General features: G+C 43.9%; 1 protein-coding gene across 2 annotated transcripts in view; it reads left to right on the forward strand.

Moving 5' to 3' along the window:
- Nucleotides 1-18,256, forward strand: part of NEURL1 (neuralized E3 ubiquitin protein ligase 1) — a 140,870-nt gene that overhangs the window by 108,121 nt on the left and 14,493 nt on the right. For both annotated transcript variants that reach the window (XM_050976488.1, XM_050976489.1), the window contains exon 4: nucleotides 15,602-16,282. In XM_050976488.1, the coding sequence (XP_050832445.1) occupies nucleotides 15,602-16,282 (681 nt within the window). The remainder of the gene's footprint in view (nucleotides 1-15,601; nucleotides 16,283-18,256) is intronic.

Below are 18,256 nucleotides of genomic sequence, written 5' to 3' on the forward strand. Positions count from 1 at the left end.
GCTGCCAGATGCTGGGAGGATGTTTATGACCACTGTAAATAATTTCATGGCTTAATACAAACACATTTTTAGAAATCAAGGGCTGATGACTGCGTGTTTATAGTGCAGTTGAGGATTTATCAATTCCTCCAGAGTATGAGAAAGAAAACAAACATTATTTCAGATATTTTAAAAATTCATAAAAAAGAAAAACCCCAAAGGTATCCTTCATTCACGGTGCTGTGGGCTCAAGTCTGGATTGTCTTGGCTGAGCTCTCCCAAGTCTCATCAAGTCAGTGAGATCAGGAAATGCTCAGTGTCCTTCAGGACCCAGTCCATGCATTCTGGACACTGTGAAGGCTGGGGTTTCAACAGCACAGACAAGTCTTCCCTGCACTGCATTTGCAGATCAGTTTGCTGCTGCTGGATGACCTTTCCCAAGGTCAGCTTTGCATGACAGAAATCAGATCCTTCCCTGTCAGCAGAGCAGCAAGGTAGAGCAGCACAAGGGATTTGCTTTATGTTGTGGCTAAAAAGTAATAAGGGCTCTGAGCAGCCCCTCTGGGTACCAGCAGAAGGGTGGCTCCAGAGGGAAACCTGCTTCCCAGACCTAAGGCATAGGATGAAACTGGGGCTGGAGGGAATTTCCTTTTCGAGGCATGTGTGCAGCGAGGAATTCGAAATCGGCAAGGTGACGTCAGAGCCTATGTGGGATGCTTGGTAGGATTTTTGTGAAAAGTCTCAGTGCCTTGGGGAGGGCTGGGCAGAAATGAAGTATTACAGATGCTTCATTTGAGCTTTAAGTCTATTTTCAGCCTTTGTGTGGATGGCAGTGGAGAGCCTGAAAATATCAGCAGAAGCTGTGGGCTGCTCGTGTCATGGTGCCTTGTGGTAGCTGCACGTTCCCATGCTGTGCTCTCCATAGCAACATATTTTCAATGTAAAACCACAGAACCAGCTGAATAGTTATGAGCATTTACACTCCCATGTGCATGGGGAAAACTGATGATGCTGCTGAGCTGCTGCAAGGCAGAAATGGTCCTTGCTTTAAATTGCAGCTTAAGCTGTGCTTTCAGTCTAGGGATGAAATGAAGTTTGTTGATGGGAAGTGCTTAGGCACATGAATTCACAGGTGCTCTGTCTTTTTTTTGGGGAAAAGTGACCCTTTTTTAATTACCTAAGAAGTTCTGGGGCAAGAGAGTGCCCTGGATCTACAACAGGGCAGAGTTAGATGGGTTGACACAGTGAGGTTTGCCTGGGCTAATGGTGACAGTTAATTAAGAACAGTTAATTTAGGGCAAAATACTTTTTTTTTGCAGTTTTGAGAAAGCAGTCAAGCCCAGTGCAGCAATGCCTCAGATCTGGCAGGCTGAGGTTTGGGTGCTCTTACTGCAGCAGTGCCAATTTTTTGCAGTGAATGCTGTCTGGCACCATGCTGATCCTTTTCCTTGATGGTGCTGGATTGCCCAGCCTTGTATTCAGCTGCTGGGGCTGCAGTCTCCAGCAAAGCAGAGGTGGCTGTGCAGTGCAGGCAGGCAAGGCACAGCCATGGGCATGGCCCTGGGATGGCCAGGGAGGTGAATGGATGAAGCCTGCAGGGCTCAGTGGCCAGTCCTGGCCATGCCTGGTTTCCTTGTTCCTTGAATCAATTCCCTCCTGCCAGTTTCTGGGACCAGCAATATGTGTGCTGGGAATGGCTTAGAGGTGTTTTGGCAGGTCCCACAGTGGCAGAGCATAGCCTGGGTGTGTGTGTGGCTGTTGTCAAAGGAGCTGCTCCCAGGCTCTGCCTCCAGCTGCCCACGGAGCAGGCATGCACAGCAGGATGGCAGACAGGCACAGAGACAGTGACAGCATTTGACACGCCCTTGCTGAATGGCTGGGGGTGCTGGGGAACAAGGCTGGTGACCTGGAAAACAAGCCAAGATTAAGAAATGTCAAATTTCTGGGGAGAAGAGGGTTTCCCAGAGGGCTGAGAGGTGGAGAAAGTAGACTTTGGAGGTTACTTTGGGATGGCTCATTTCAAATGGACCATGAACCCTGACATAGCATTGGTGCTTCTGGAAAGTTCCACCCTGACCCCCAGAGCTGAGACTCACCTCCCAAAATGGGGCTCTGGGGCACGGACAGCTGTTGACATCCTGACAGAAATGTAGAGGTGGCTCTTCTCCTGGGGGCAGAGATGAAGGATGATGTCTTCTAATCACAGCCTTTAGGGACCTCCTGGCAGGGTTGATGTAGCAGTGGGCAGGGTGAGGCAGGCACAGGAGCCACAGTGTCCCTGTGACTTGCCCCCATAGGTGCTGCAGTTGTCTGTGCCCCAGCAAAGCCCCTGTGTGAGCAGCTTCTCCTATGGTTAAAAATCCTGGTAATCCCATACATGTTTTGTTTGTTGTAGAGATAAAAGTGAACCCAGCAGCTATCCTGTTACTTGTTTCCATACTAAATGATGTTTGCTTCAGATTGCTCACAAATATGAATTTTCAAAGCACTGCAAAACTCACTCAAGAAAGAATTGGCATTGCCTGAGCCTGTGAGACCACGGGTGATGCAGCAGCTTCGACAGATCTGAGTGAAATACTTCTGGCAGGACGAATCACTGAAATGCAGTGGGTAGCAAAGTTGTCATTTATCACTATTCCTGCAGATTTGGGCCATGGTGGCAGTCCCTGCTCACTTCTGTGCAGACAGGGCAGTTTTTCTGCTGTGGCAGCTCTTCCAGCTGCGAGGCAGAGCTGATGTGGCAGAGCCGGAGGGCAGAGCCTGCAGCTCGGGGTGACCCTCACCTCTCCCAGCAGGATGCAGCATCCCAGATGCACTGTGCTGGCTGTCAGCAAGCCAGCAGACAGACACTGTTTCTCAGTGCTGTCACTCTGTCCCCCTGCTAGCAGCAGTGCATGGTGTGTTGGGTGTGGGGACAAGGCTGTAGTGACGTGGAGTCTCTGTAACTCAGGTGTCACTTTGCCTGCTCCAGCAGTCCTGATGAGCCCCATGATTTCTCCATGCCAGTTTAGGGACTAGATGCTGTCCCCATTTTCCCCTAGATGCCAGGCCCCATTGGAAGTGGTTGGACTGCCAAGAGCAGCCCATTTTCCTTGTTGGCAGCATGGAGCAGAACCTGCATGTTCAGCACCGTGGCCTAGTGGAGGGAAGGATACTCAGCCAGGAGGGACTTCCCAGCTCTTCAGAAGGGCTGCTAGCTCCAGGGTGAAGGGCTCAGCTTGGCCTGGAGAAGCTGTGGAAGGGCTGAGCAGCTGCAGTATAACAGACCAGCAGGACGTTTGCAAAAATGAGCAGGGATGCAGAGCCCTCTCAGTGTTTAACAGGAAGAGTAAAGAGCTGGCAGGGCACACAGGCAGCATCTCACCCTGAGCCTCTTCCCTGTGTTTATTGTACCCTCTCACTGTGTTATGTCTAATAAGGGCCATAAACTCCCCTGGGATGGGGCTTCCCATTTTTAACTGTCAGGCACAAGGCACACCTAAGCCACCTTATAAATAATCTTTTTGTGCAGAGGGAAACTTGACTCTGGAACAGAAAGGGGTGGCTATGGCAACCACTGTCTGGGTGCTCAGTGTCTTCTGTGGGCACAGAGCAAAGGGGACATGGCTTCTCCTGGGCTGGAGCAGAGTGTGCACAGCTTCCTGAGGCTCTTTCTGCACGTGGCCATCAACTTCTTCCTGAGCATAAATCATCTCCGTGCCTTGTTGGGATTCCTTCTTTTTTTTTTTTTTTTTACCTTCTTTTTTCCTTTTGCATCCTTTGATATGAAAAAAAGTTACAGAACAGAAATACAGCAAGAAGTAACCCTTTCTTCTCTGTTTTAGGTAGCAGGAGAATTTGATCACATCCTCTGCTTTTTCTGCCTCCAGAAATGCTTTTACAGGTTTAGCTATGTTCCTTCCCAGGACCCACTATGGTGGGTGGGAATGGGCCTTGATGTGAATTATCCAGGGACTACATCTGTGCTTGGAAACAAAGACATTTATCAAGTCCTAGTTGTTTTAGTGCCAGCAACAGTGGGACTGCAGTCTTTTCAGTCTTCATGAGCACAGTGGGAAGAAGTCTTTCTGCTCTAATATCCAGGTCCCATACAGACCTGGAATCAGTCCCAGGTTCCTTTGAGCAAGGCATTACTGGTGTTGGTGATGACATTTCAGTTGATGTAAGCCCATCATACTGCAATTTTTATTATTATGTAGCAAGGGTTTGATAGTCCCCTGCAACAGTTCAGAGTAGGTGTAGAAGATTCACAATAGCATTCTCACCAAATATTGCTTTAAACGTTGATGAAGAAGGCAGAAGCTGAAGAGAAATGAGTCTACTCATGGGATGAGAAATTCTTGAATTTGGGAGAGTCATCCCTATATTGGTTAGCAGATTGGTTAACAGATTGAAACTGGACAAGTGGATGAATGATCTGAAGATGAAGTGGATCCTATGATCTGTGCATTCAAATTATCTTTACTGATAGGCACTGAAACTTTTCTCTGGGGTTGGTGAGAGTGAAATTTGTCTTTTGCTTGTTAAGGAGTTGGCTGAAGCTCTGGTAGCAAGATTCAGCTCTTTAGTTCCTTTAGATCAGGGTATCAGAATAATTTTTAAAGAAATCGCAAGCCTAATGGGCATTTGCCATGACAAAATATATGAAGAATTTGTAAAAGAGATGACCTTTTCAGTTGTGTACTGTGGTGGAAATGGCCATGGACTCTTTCCCTGGTTCCCCCATACTCTTGTCCAGCAGGGACAGCTAGAGTGGGGGATCTAGGCTTAGTTTGAGGAAATCTCCTTTGCTCTTCTCTCCACTGGCACAATGCAAGGGGACAGATGGAAAGTATAGCAAAGATTTTTTTTGTTCTGTGGAATGTAGTTTTTAAACCTTACCCTGTGCTCCTAGTTTGGGACTGCTGATGTGCTTATGTGCACATCCTGTTGCCTTCAGTGGGATATAAATACTTGTTTGGAGGAAGTGTATGTTGCAGTGCTGTTGTGACCTGGAACATCTCTAAACACATACAGAACTTTTCTGAATTGGTGCAGACAGCAGCAATCGTGCTAGTTTAAAACAAGCTCATTAAACAGGGCCTTGATTTACTGTTTCCATGCTCAGCTGTGAGAGTGCATCCTGCAGACTCCACCAGCTCTGGAACAGGAGTGAGGTGCATGGTGTGCAATGGCTGTACTGTCATTTTGTGAATCTCGAAAATGAGTCAAAAAATTTTTGAGAGCTCCTTCATGTTGATTTATGGGTAGAAATTCTCTAAGAAAGAGATATTAAAATGAATTTAAACATATAAAATATTCTGGACAAATAGCACTATGTGCATTCTTTCAGATATATGTTTGTTGGATCTTTAGATGAGGAACCAGCTTGGAGGAGGAGAGATATCTATAAACTTAGTTAGTCATGGTTGAAAAATTGAAATACTTTTGGCAAACTCTAGCTATTTTCTTTCACTATTTTCAAAATTCTATATTTCAATGTTGAGTCTTGAAATAACATTTTAATCTTGAAAAAATCACTGGCAACAGTGATTTCTAAACAAGCCTCAGAAACCAACTGGAGAAGCTCTTGATCCAATATTCATTTGCTTTTATAAAAGGAAGCAAGATAAACTGAACACTCTGCTTCAGGTTAGCCTGAAATACTGTATCTTCACAATTAATTTTGGTTTTTCTTCAGACAGACTATGAAATATTATGTATTATTGCTGCATTTCACAGGCTGCATCTTTAGTAGAAAATGTGCTTTTAGCCCTAAAAGGTAGGTGAGTTAGCAGCAAAATCCTTGTGATGTCCAGGCAGTTTTGACTGCAGCAAGCCCAGGCTCCTGGGATTCCTAAGGAATTGAGTTTTCCCCCAGTGGCATGAAATCAGTTCAAAAAGCAGTGGAGCTGGGTAAAATGCTGGCCCTTGGGAGACCCTGCCGGGTAGGAGGTGGTTGTTGCTGGGCTGAGCTCTCCCCCAGCACTGTTTACAAAGCCATCAGTGGTGGCAGGAGCCTGGCTCTGGGAGATGTGGGGAGAAGCTGCAGAAGGAGCCAGCATCTCCATGGCTGCCCGAGGGCACAGGGGTCAGTGGAAGTGAGTGAAAAAGGAGAGATGCAGGAAGGGAGGATGACAAATGGGAAGGAGGCAGAAAGTGCTTGTTTTGAAGAAAATTGCTGTCAGGTGGTTCAGGGGGTGAGGGAATGTGTCTGATGCAGCTTGGAAATGGGCTGTGAGCACTGAGGTGCTATGGAAACGTTTGCACAGTAACATAAGGTTTGAGACAGCCTCGTGGGAGGGCTCAGAGCAATCTGTGGCAGAGCACATTGAGGTAAAGTTGTGGGGTTAACACTGCCTGCACTTGTGTTCTTACCTGAATAGGTGAAATAAGAGGGTCAAAATTCCTAGGAGGACAGGAGGATAAAAGGGATGGTAGTGCCAGGAGTAAGCAACAGAGTCAGAGCTATGAGAAGACAGCTCTAGAAAGTTATTAGACAATAAGAGCTTGCAATTATTGCCCTCATTTCCCATAAAGAAGGTAAAAAAACCCCAAACTATGAACCCAGAGCTTTTCTACAGAGAAATTTACATTTTAAAGATCAGGAAACATAAGATAAAGTGACAATTGATAGTCTCCTGGGAGAATTAAGTCTATTACAGGTAATTAAAACAAAAGAAAAAGGCTTTCCATCTATAGAAACAGTCAAAGGAAATGGAAGGGAAATGTGGGTCACCCTACAGAGAGAGGCAGGACTGAGATTAAAATTATATTGGTATGGTCCTAAAAGTGATGATTGTTTTGCTGTGGTTTTCAAGAGGGATAATAATAATTGATCATGGAGTCTAGGAGGCCTGGGGCATGGAGGTGAAAATTATTGATTGGGGTAGGAGTGAAGTTCAGGGAGTTAATGTGTGAGTCAGGGGTGGATTTAGGGGTGAATAACAGGATCTAAGTTGTCTCCACAAAACCCAGGGCACGTGTTTGCTGTTCAAACCATATTTCTCTGACTTTAGGGGAGTTAGAAAACCCATGAACACAATAAAGGGAATCAGACTAGGAGGAGCCAGTATCCAGAGATGGCTGTGGCAGTGGATAGGCACATCTTCAATCTGTAGGATCTTTGTCAGTCTTCAAAACTGCTGGCTGGGGAGGATGAATTTACCCCAAATGAAAAGCCTGAATGAAACTCAAATGTGCTGTTTGTAACACAGATGTTGCCAATACCCTGCAGACTCTCTCTGAGCATCAGCTTTTGTGGAAAAGAAAACAAATGCAGAACTGTAACACACATATGGAAGTTTGTTCTCCATAACCTACTGTCAGACTCTTTCAGAACATTCATATTTTCTAAGGAGAACAGTAATTTATTTCAGTTTTATGAGGTGAGTTATGCTCTTTGTGCTGTTTCACATGTGCAAATCAATTTGACATGGTTATAGATGTTAGGCAGAATTGTATGAATATTTGTTATAAAGCAGACTGGTTCAGAGCACTTTATTAGATAATAAACGCCCCCAAACTACAATTTATTGATCCATGTGTAAGACTGACTGTATGCTTTCATTCCTTGGATTTTGTTGAAGAATATTTAGATGATCTGTTCAATTACTAAACTGGCCTGAGAACTGCAGTTGCTCACTCTGGCTTAAAAACAGCCACAATTCTCTAAAGCTCAGGGATTTTTATTTTCCCTTTCTGAATATTTCAACATGGAAACTGGCAGCACATGAGCTCACATCCTTTTAGAATCCAAATAGTTTGTTCATTTTTTTCTGTTTTGTTTTGCTATGATATTTTGTCTGTACCATTGGTACAACATTGACAACCCATGACAAGAATTCTGTGATAGTCACAGCAAACCAAGGTTTGTGTTCTTGGAAAAGTACTGTGAACAGATCCCAAGGGTTTTCCTGAGATTCATTTGGGAGGACACCAGCTGCCTGATGGTATAAAAGCACCATTACCTCAAAGCAGGATTTGGTGCTAAATGGCCACAGGAAGCCACCAGATCTGCACAATGAATTTATCAAAGACCTAGCTGTTGCTGACAGCTAAAGACTAGGTTCATTCTCTTCCATCCCATTTTTTATCACTTCTCAAAACTGAGTCATGCAAACCAAATAGTTTTAGTGCTCAATATCTCCCAAAATGCCTGTAAAGAAATGCTGATTTTTGTCCAAGTAAATGCAAGCACAAAGCAAAGATGAGTCCAGGGAGATGAACGTAAGCACTGTTGATTTCCAGTCATTTCTGTTAAAGTGGCAGATATTTGTAGCCTTGCAATTGGTTCCACAGGATGAATGATCTGCTTTCTTTTGTAAACCAACTTTAAAATCTGATGACAATTTTTTGTGTAAATATGAATTATTTCTCCCACAGAAGAACTTTGGCTTTGGACTCTTTGTAACCCTTGGCTTGAGCTTTGACTTCTTGGTAATTGTAGAAATTCTCTCCAATGCTTCCATCAATATTGGAAAAACCATCTGAGTATCTTGGCAGAGAGTTGATTAGGACTGTGTTGGTCACAGGCATACAAATGGACTCAAGTGATTTAAATACCTGCCACTCCTGCAGTGAAAATGGCTGATATGAAATACCAGGTAATTTGCCTCCCAGGCTGCAGTGGGTAGGAAGCCAATATTGCTTGTAGCAATTAACTCCTGCTTTTACCACCTTGATGCACATGAAATGTGTTTGCTCTCCACTGACTGTGCAGTGATCCCAAATTGGTGTGTTGGGGAAAGAGAAATTCTGGATTAGTGGTTTCCATGCTGGGATCTATAGTGGATGAGGAATCCCAAGTAGGTTGACTTTTGAGGTGAGAAGAGCAACCTGCACAAAGAAGCAGAGGAGCAGCAGATAGACAATAATGCAAGAATAATGCATTGATGAATTAGGAAATGAGAGGGTGTACCATGGAAAATGGAGTTGTTGTGTTGAGCACTGAGCTAAACCATAAGGGGCTTCACTTAAGAGTTCTGTCAGAGGAGCCATCTATCCCTCTGGACTGCTCAATCCATCCCACAGTTTCCAGTCTATAAAATAAGAACATTAATTCTTCCTGCCTGCCACTCACCTCTTATATATCCTTTCTTTTTACATGGTGAGAGGAGTGTTTTCAGCTGCAAAGCCTGGTAGCTGGGTTGTGATCTCAGATGCAGTTTGCCCCAGAGCAGATTTTACTGTCTCTGAAAGAGCAGCCTGGCATCTTCCATAAATAGCTGGTACAAGTGGTATTGTCTGTTGGTGGTAGTTTTGCAAAGAGAGGAGCCAGAGCAATGAGAGCAGATGGGAGCACCTCCATTTGAAATGGGATATTTATACTGTCAATGAAGTAGTGAAATGCACGTAGCAAGATATTGTGTAAGTAGATTTTGACTGATGTCCTTGGTTTGATGTGGGTGTTTTCAATCAGGAATGGTTGATCAGAGGCAATAACTCATGCAGTTTGATTTCTCAGTTGTTCATAAAGAAAAATGTACTTTGTAAAAGTGAATTCCTAAGTATATGGCAAAAGAGGTTTTTAGTCTGAATCATTCCTTTGAGGGATTTTAAACATTTGCCTCCCACATGCTACAGTAATGCTCTGCAAGTGGTTCCATTGTATGGTCCGAGAAGCTGCATTCTGGCGCCTGATGGTTTATGAGAAATAAACACAGTGGAGTGGTCTGGGGTTATATAAATTCACCATTTAACAGCACAAGCAGTGAGGGGAGAACCTGTGTGCAGCATCAGAACACAAGGACCCGTCCAAGAGCGTGGGTCTCTGCAGCATTATGCTGAGCGTGGCAGATCCCAGTCTCCTCTCCAGACCTCACATGGAGAGTAAGAGTTTGCAGAAAAACAAATAGTTTTATAAGTATCTCCTCTCACATAGCCAGCAGGGAAAAGCACTTTAGACATGCTCTGTGAGTGAAGCTTTGCCTCTTAATGACTGTGAGCAGGGCCTCAGCGTTCTTCACTTCTCAGTTTTTCTCCTGTGTTTATTTTAAGTAAGGAGGATTTTTACTCTCTTGCTTGCATAGCTCCTCCTGCTACAACAAAGCAGTTAGGATGCACATGGCAGAAACTGCGGGAGCCTAGAGCAAAGAATCCTGTGGTGATGAGGATGTCTTTACGCCACAAGTACAGCAGGCACCATGAAAATCTTCTTCCAGTTACCCATTAATTTGGGTGAATTTTGAACCCAGGTCTACAGAATGGTCCTTCTCTTCCTAGACTCAGTCACAAATGCTTTTCTTCTTCCCACTGGAGGTGATGCTGTGGGCTGGATGCCATACACACATCAGGCAAGCTGGCAATCAAAGGAGTTTGAGAACAGGTATTACTCCTTGCCACCAGTTGCACTGATCTCTATCTTTACTTTAGGAGGGATAAATGAGAATATAAGTTGCTTCCATTTTACCATATTTTCAACCCTCAGTCACCTTAAAGTACATAATAAGTTGAGCTATAAACAACATACAGAAATTGTTTCTGGCCCCTCTGCACTGTGTCATGGCAGCCCCCCAGCAGTGCACATCAGCTTGCCAGGACTGAGCCAGCAAGGGAGCTGTGGGTGCCACAGCACAACACAGGGCAGCTGAGCTGAGATTGATAGTGCACTGCCACTGTGGGCAGTTTGAGCCTGGTAGTGACAGAAGGTTCCCAGAAGGTTCCCAGAAACACAGGTTTATTTCTTGTCTTACAACTGTTTGCTTTCCCCAATTGCCTTTGGGTGTGATGCTGTTTTCCAGCGTGGTACCTCTGCCTCATATTTCAGACACCTCTCTCTGCAATGTCAGAATCCTGCCAAATGGACTCTTTGGTGCATAATTCTGCTGCAGACCACAGAGGAGGCACTGCAAGGTTACAGGTGTGGGCAGGGCAGCTGTCCTCCCTGGGTAGCTCCTTGTGACAGGTAGAGCTGATGGTGGGAAAAAGGGCTTTCATCTGCACTCCTGAGTGGGAATGCAGCCACTCCAGGGTGGTGGGAACAATACAGTATACATCCTTTTGCAGGTGGAGGTTTACATAGAATATTCTTGCAGGGGTCTCTGACTTCAACATGTCTTTTGGTAGCTTAGTACCCCTGAGGTTCCTTGTCATGGAAACTATACCATGAGTACCAGTACTCACTGAAAATACCATTACCCAGTAAAGAGAAGGATTAAGAGAAGAAAATTGCACTTGTGAAAAGTAAAGCAAAGAACAGAAGGAAGGAAAACCATGTGTTTTCACATGGAAAGGGAGGCATCCTACCAGCAAAATTCTGGCCTTGACAATATTTTACTCTTGGCTTAGTAGCTGGGGACAGAAATGTTCTCCAGATGCTAGGAATCACTAGGCACTTCCTTGACTTCTCAGCATTTCTCTCTCCTGGGAGGGAGGGAGGATCATTAGAAATAGGCTATGTTCTTAAGGTTCTCACAGAATGGTCTGATTCCCCAAATTATAAGGGTTTTTTTTTGTAGTAGTAAGAGTCAAAGTTGGTTTATTTACACTAGGTGTTCCACAGCTTATTCTGGAGACTGGTTGCAGACCTTTTACTCTGAAGAATTACAATTCATGGAGGTCACAGGACTGCACCAATCTCAATAAACTGGTCAAGAGGAGGTCTGTGTTCCTTGAGCTGCAGTTAAACACAGACTGAGTTTTCAGCCTGTGTGTGCATCCAGCTGAGTTTGCTCTGCTGTCTTAGATCCTTTACAGGTGTAGGAATACTGGCTGCTCATGACCTTGGAAAGTCAAGCCTTCAGGCAGTAATAGACAGTGCTGACAAAGAAAAAGAGGAAGGAAATGATGATTTGACAGTCTGACAGCAACACATTCCCTTTGGGCATGTGTGGGGCTGAGATGATCTGTACATGCTGGTGTATTCAATTTGCATGTATGTGATCTCCAAATATTATAAAGATAATGTATGTGTTCTACATATTAACATAACACATGTTTAAGGAAATGAATTATTTTGAGAAGACAACATTTGGCAGTAGCTCAAAAGAAAGGTGGTAGTGAAATACTTTTGATCTTCGTGCAGTGATTTCAGCTGCATTTATTTGCTCACCATCTCCTTGTAAAAGCTGTTTTAGAGTGTTACTGCAGTTGCATTGAGCTTGTACAAAGTGGGAAGCTCTTCCATGCCCTCTGAGCGGGAGAATGGAAAGCTTTGAAACCTCTTGTATGAGGAAGATACTTGAAATTATTTTTCTGTGTAAGGAATCACCTGCTGAGAATCTAAATTTTGCAGATGAACCCCACTAAAGAGGAGAAGAAAACAGAAGGCAGCTGAACTGCTCAAGTGCCCTTCATTTCTACTTGGATAAATTAATACTCCTCTTTACCTTTTTTCTTAAACAAAGCTAGAAAAAAAATACAAAGGCATTTGTAGAGATAGACATCCTTTAAATTCAGTGTCTCAGATTCTCCAACTAAGGAGCAGAAAAATCTGTATTTAGTAGAAATCTTTTCCACTTTGGCTTTGTCTGTACTGCTACCAGAAACTGTAAGTCTCAAAATCCAGAAATAACATCGTAACTGCTCTGATGCAGAGCTCAGCAAAACCTCTCTGGAAAGCTACCTGGGCAGCCAGCTCCACTGAGCTGCCATGGTCAAGGCCAGCTGCTGGTGGTGTTAATGCTTGCTCTGGTGGCTTGGGGACAGCTGTGGTCTTCACAAGTCCATCTATTCTCACCCAAGGAGATCTCTCATCAATTGTCTTTTCCCAAAGTAACACTGCCAACTGTCTTATACAAGAAATTTTATAGCCTTGGATGTTTAATGAAGAGATGAATGATTTCTAAATTCTTCAGGCTGAAGCTGGGTGGTCCTTGGTAATGGGCTGTTGGACCCATTTTTTGTCTAGCAGTCTCGTCACATGAAGTCTTTCAGTCTTTTTGATGTGTCCCCCAGATTTGCCTCTATAAATGTAAATACTTCTGAACAAAGGAGTCTCTCCTTTGTAGGCATTAAAATCACTTGTAAATGTTCTGCAGGGCTAAGGCTGTGTTATCAGGCCACTCCAGCGTGAAGAGCTAGATCTGTATTAGGCATGACTAGTTTGGTCTGTGTTTAAAAAGTGAGAACTGAAGCTTTAAAGGAAGAAAACAACTAATTCCTGGGCATCTTCTTCTGAAAGAAAGTGGTCAAAGTCACTTCATTTGTTCCACATTTCACCAGATTTGTTCTTCCACAGCCCTTGGCCATCATCAGTTATTGTGGGTAAATGGCATTCCACATTTCTTCCAACCTACCTACTACCCCGAAAGATGAATCCCACTTTTGTTTTGATTTATATTCCATGGGATTTTTTTTTCCCCTTTGGCTGAATATTTTGCAATGCAGGCCAGCATCTCTTAGAGACTCATCTCTAAATTTTCACAAACATACTTCAGAAGCCAGTAAACTGCAATCCTTTCTTCCATGGTTATTTGCAAACATTAAAGAACTAAGTGTCACAGTCACTTCTATATGCTAGAGACATTTTATTCCTTAGGTGGCCATGCATCTGACCAACTGAGGGATTTAAGTAAAACAGTTGGATATGTAGCCCTGGTTTGCTATCACTGCCATGTGTCTTGTCTGCAGAGCTCCATCTCTCTTAACCTCTTTTCAGATGGAAAAAGATATTCTGTCCAGCAGCCAAAGGGAAATGCAAGCATCCTGGTGGAAAACAAGCTGTTTCAAAACCCTGGCTGCAAGCTACCCACACATCACAGTTGTCAGCCAGGCTGCACATGCATAGTTACAGGGAATAAAATAGAGAGGACCTTCTGTTCCTATTCAGAAAGGTCTCTATCCATTCACCTACACAAAAGAATTGTCATCAGCTGCCAGTATTAATTTGTTCTCCTATGTAGGTTTCCAGCTAAAGGAGGATAAAATAAGTCCAGTGCTATCCAGCAGGAGCACTTGGAATGCAAATGCTAGCCCATTAATGCGACCCACTTCTAGATCACTTGGGGTAATTTCTGATCTTATTTATTGCTCCTTTTCTTCAATTAACTTCTGAGAGGCTGAAATATCAGTATGCAGAAAATCAAATATGAGAAACAAAGCCCATTTTTATTTTAGGACTCTGCTTCCCTTGTAATAGCAGTTTATTTAAAGAGGAGCCTGGAATAATCCAGTTTAAGCAAAGCAAAGAGCTCTACTGAAGCCAAACCTTGTGTGGGTGTGCTCTTGTCAGGACTCCCAGAAGAGGAGGACAGGAAAGGCTGTTAGTCAGACCACAGATATTGCAGGAGATGTTGGTTACTCAGTAGCTGGCATTATTCCTTGGCATACCAGTACGGAGCTACTACTCTGGTGTACTGGGAGAGAGTACATCCCACTGGGAAAATCCTCAGACAACCTGATGTCCTGCTCTTTGTTGTCATAAAGAAAACCCCGAGGATATGTGGGTGGAAGAGGTGTCCACTGCAAGGTCCTAGCATGTGCTTTAGGGACAGCTTTGCCTCTTCCTCTTGTTCCACCTTGTGCTGTGTTTGCAGCACGTCCCACGCTGGGGTCTGGTGTGTTGCTTTGTGTTGTGTGGGGTAGTGTCACCTCCTACTATTTGGACCTGGGCTCAAAGCTACAACAGTCTTCAGTCCAATTGGGTCACAGCTTCTTACACCATCCCAGGAGTTTCCCACATACTCAATTTTCACACAAGTGAATGGTCTCCTCATGCTTCTCAGAGGTCAGAAAGTTGGACATAAGAATAAATTTTTGCATTATCTCTGCTTTCTTTATAATTTTTTATAAATTATAAATATATTTATAATTTATAAAAATTATAAAGAAAGCAGAGATATTGTTCTTTAAAATTTCTAAGACAACAGCACAACTAAGGATCTGTTAAATATAAGTAATTTCAGCAATAAAGACAGGGGAGTATGTTCCTCAGAAAAATAATCAAATAAATTGATTTGTTCTTGCAGCAGCAATACTAACAAAGAAGATAAAGTTCAATTTTGTTTCCACTGGTGGATTTGAATGTCTGAGCATCATCTTTCTTAGTGATATGTCTGTGGATTTGAATTTTAATTATTTGGGTTGGAAATAATAAATGATTGTATTGTATTTCTAAAACCCAGCATATTCTCAAATTCTGCACTGTAAAATTCATGTCTGTACTGCTCTGCAGTGAGAACCAGGACACTAATGATTGACTATAGATAGAAATAATAATTAAATTTCATATGGTGATAAATAATATAGAGCTGAACATAGCAGTTTCTTTAAAATAAAAAAAATGGAGCTAGATATTTATTTCATATTCTGTGAGAATTACTGTAGACAATAAAGAGGGCATGAAAACTTGGAGCCTGCATAGATATTGATTGGTATGTTGAGGGTGTATTTCAGATGTTTATCCTCTTCTTTCCCTCTCCAAGGAGAGCCTCCCTTGGGCAATTCTTGCCATTGATTTTGAGTCTGCCTGCTCAGAAGCTGGAAATGTTGTTGCTGTTGGGGAAAGTACAAGAACATCAATTGATTGCAAATACATTTTATGATACTCTGCCCCCATATTTCAAAGGGGAAAAGTTATTAATGGCAGCATGTCTCGGATTCTCCCTTTTAAACATATCAAGCAAACCCATATTTTTTCAAGCTCTTGGACATTTTTATTTTCTCTGAACGTGACCTCTTTTTTGTTTTCTTTCTCCCACAGACAGTGAAATCATCCCTCCCGACTGCCTGCGGCCTCGCTCCTTCACAGCCATCCGCCGGCCCTCGCTGCGGCGGGACACGGAGGACACGCGCCTCTCGGTCAGCCTGTGTGACCTCAACCTGCAGGAGGACGCCTTCCACGTGACAGCCACCACCTGCCCCATCCCGCAGAACTCCCTCAACTCCCAGCACTCCCACCTCCTCCCGTCCCAGCTGGAGAGCGACCTCCGCTTCCACCTCCTCCGGGGACCCCATGTCAAAATCCTGGATGACCAGACCGTGGCCCGCCTGGAGCACGCCCGGGAGGAGAGGACTTTGGTGTTCACCAGCAGACCCCTTCGGATCAACGAAACCATTTTTGTCAAGATCAACAAGTCCAACGCCGTGCGCACAGGGACGCTCTCCTATGGGGTGACGTCCTGCGACCCCGGCACCCTGCGCCCCAGCGACCTCCCCTATAACCCCGAATCCCTGGTCGACCGAAAGGAGTTCTGGGCCATCTGCCGAGTGCTGGTGCCCCTCCAGAGCGGAGACATCCTGGGATTTATGGTGAATTCTGATGGTGAGCTGCACTTGAGCCACAATGGCGCCGGCATTGGCATGCAGGTGTGTGCGGACTGTTCCCAGCCCCTCTGGATGTTCTTCGTTTTACACGGCGCCATCATGCAAATTCGATTGCTGGGTATGTTGGACCCCCTTTTTCCAAGCCTTGTGCACAAGAAAGCAAGGAGGGGGGTACATCATGGGACAGGGAGTGAATGGCTCCCTCCCTGCTCTAGGATGAGTTGCAAATTTTGGTTTTATAAAAAGAAAAAAAAAACTGCAAAGGCACAAACATAGCATATGGGTGTGAGTTACAAGACTTAAGCTCCTTGCACTTCTGTAACAACCTTCACATGACAGTCTCAAAGACCTTTTCAGATAATGAATTAAGCCTCAGGGACCTCCATTAAAGTACAGATGAGTCATCACTGACCTAAGAGGAGCAAGGAGGGCAGAGGCGAGGTGCTTTGGGCTGAGCTAATGTAAGGCAGCAGGAGAAGGGAGATCTGATGCCCTTTTCTGTGTGTTAGATATCTGAGATGATGGACTCCCAAAAGAGGGGTGCCCTTGCTTTTCCCAGGCTTGTATGTGAGAGGCAAGCCAGCAAGCAGAGAGGAAACCCAGTGGTTCACTGGGCACTGACCATCTCAACTGGAGAAAGGTTTCCTTGTCCTCCAGCCCTTCTTAAGACAGTGTGGCTCACACAGGTTGATAGACCTCTGAAGAGCTGGCCTCTTGGTATTTTTGCTGTTTTTTCAGCTCTTTTAGCTGACATATTCATTGAAATGCTGCAAGTCACAGTTGGAAGGTGTGGAGGGAAAAGCTTTGAAATAACATTTCTCAGGATCAAATTTACTCTCTCGTGTGTGTATATTAGACCAAGTAGAGGATGTGTTCAATCATTAATTTGTACCATATCATGGTTCTGTGGGTATCAGTGTCAGACAGTAAAAGATGGATTCTGAGAACATGATGTAATTCCCAGTACCCCTATAAATGAAGATTAAAACATGCTCCTTTCTGTTTATACTGTTATATAACTTTAAGAATACTTATATTCCATTTTGCTTCAAATCCTCCTCATACCTAACAGCAAAAAAACCCACCTACTTATATTCCATTTTGCTTCAATTCCTCCTCATACCTAACAGCAAAAAAAAACCCCAACAACCTGCTTCTCCATCAGACTCAAGAGCCAACAAACACCTCCTTTTTTTAGGATTTATAGACAGTATTTGAAGATAAATTGTGAACACACACACATTTGTCTGCAAGGTCTAGTTCACCTTAATCACTGTGTGAAATGCCTTGTATAATTTGTTTGAAATTGACCACAGGCCTCTGCTGTGAGTGTTTTGTGGCTGTTAAAGGCTCACAGAAGACAAATGTAATACTGCAATTTATTTCCAGGAGCCCAAGACTCAATCCTTGCTAATTCAGCCTGATTACATTTGATGTGGGTACTGTACATAATCCGTGGTTTGCTCTGCTCTCCACCAGCATGTCATTGTGATAATGGTAGGTGAAGTCAAACAGAGCCCAGTAAAACAGGAGATTAAATGCTCCTGTGGATGTTAGAAGGAAAACATACTTAGGTCATTGGGCTGCTGGTAAAACTAAATCATCAACCAGTGCTTCCTTTCATATGAGATCACTAATTCTGGCAGTTTGGCACAGAGCAAGGAGCCTGTTTGCAATGAGATCTGAAACAGGGCAGCAAGGATGTGTCTCTCCAGAGGGACAGAATCTCATCCTCATACTGAATTTGACAGAGCATGGACATGAGCACAGACCTCCTGTGTAAACCTCCTGCTGTACATGCCCTGCAAACATCCTCCCTGCTTGATCACAAGTTCAGCCCAGTTTTAGATAAATCTACACTTGTATTCATGAAATGAAATGTGCAGAGTTGGAAAACTCCTCACTTCTTGTGTTTATGACCATGACAGGCTTTTCTAGCCTTGGTCACTGGGAAAGAAGCTGAAAAGGGGCTATTCTTCCTTACTGAGATGTAAGAGAAAAGAGTTGGACTTGCTGACCTTGCCTTGCTCAAGGAAAGGGTAGGACCCTGCTGAGTGTACAACTTTATCCAAATCAGCTTGGGCTGTTATCT

This window comes from Serinus canaria, chromosome 6 (assembly GCF_022539315.1).
Source record: "Serinus canaria isolate serCan28SL12 chromosome 6, serCan2020, whole genome shotgun sequence".
In the NCBI taxonomy this organism is placed as follows: Eukaryota; Metazoa; Chordata; class Aves; order Passeriformes; family Fringillidae; genus Serinus; species Serinus canaria.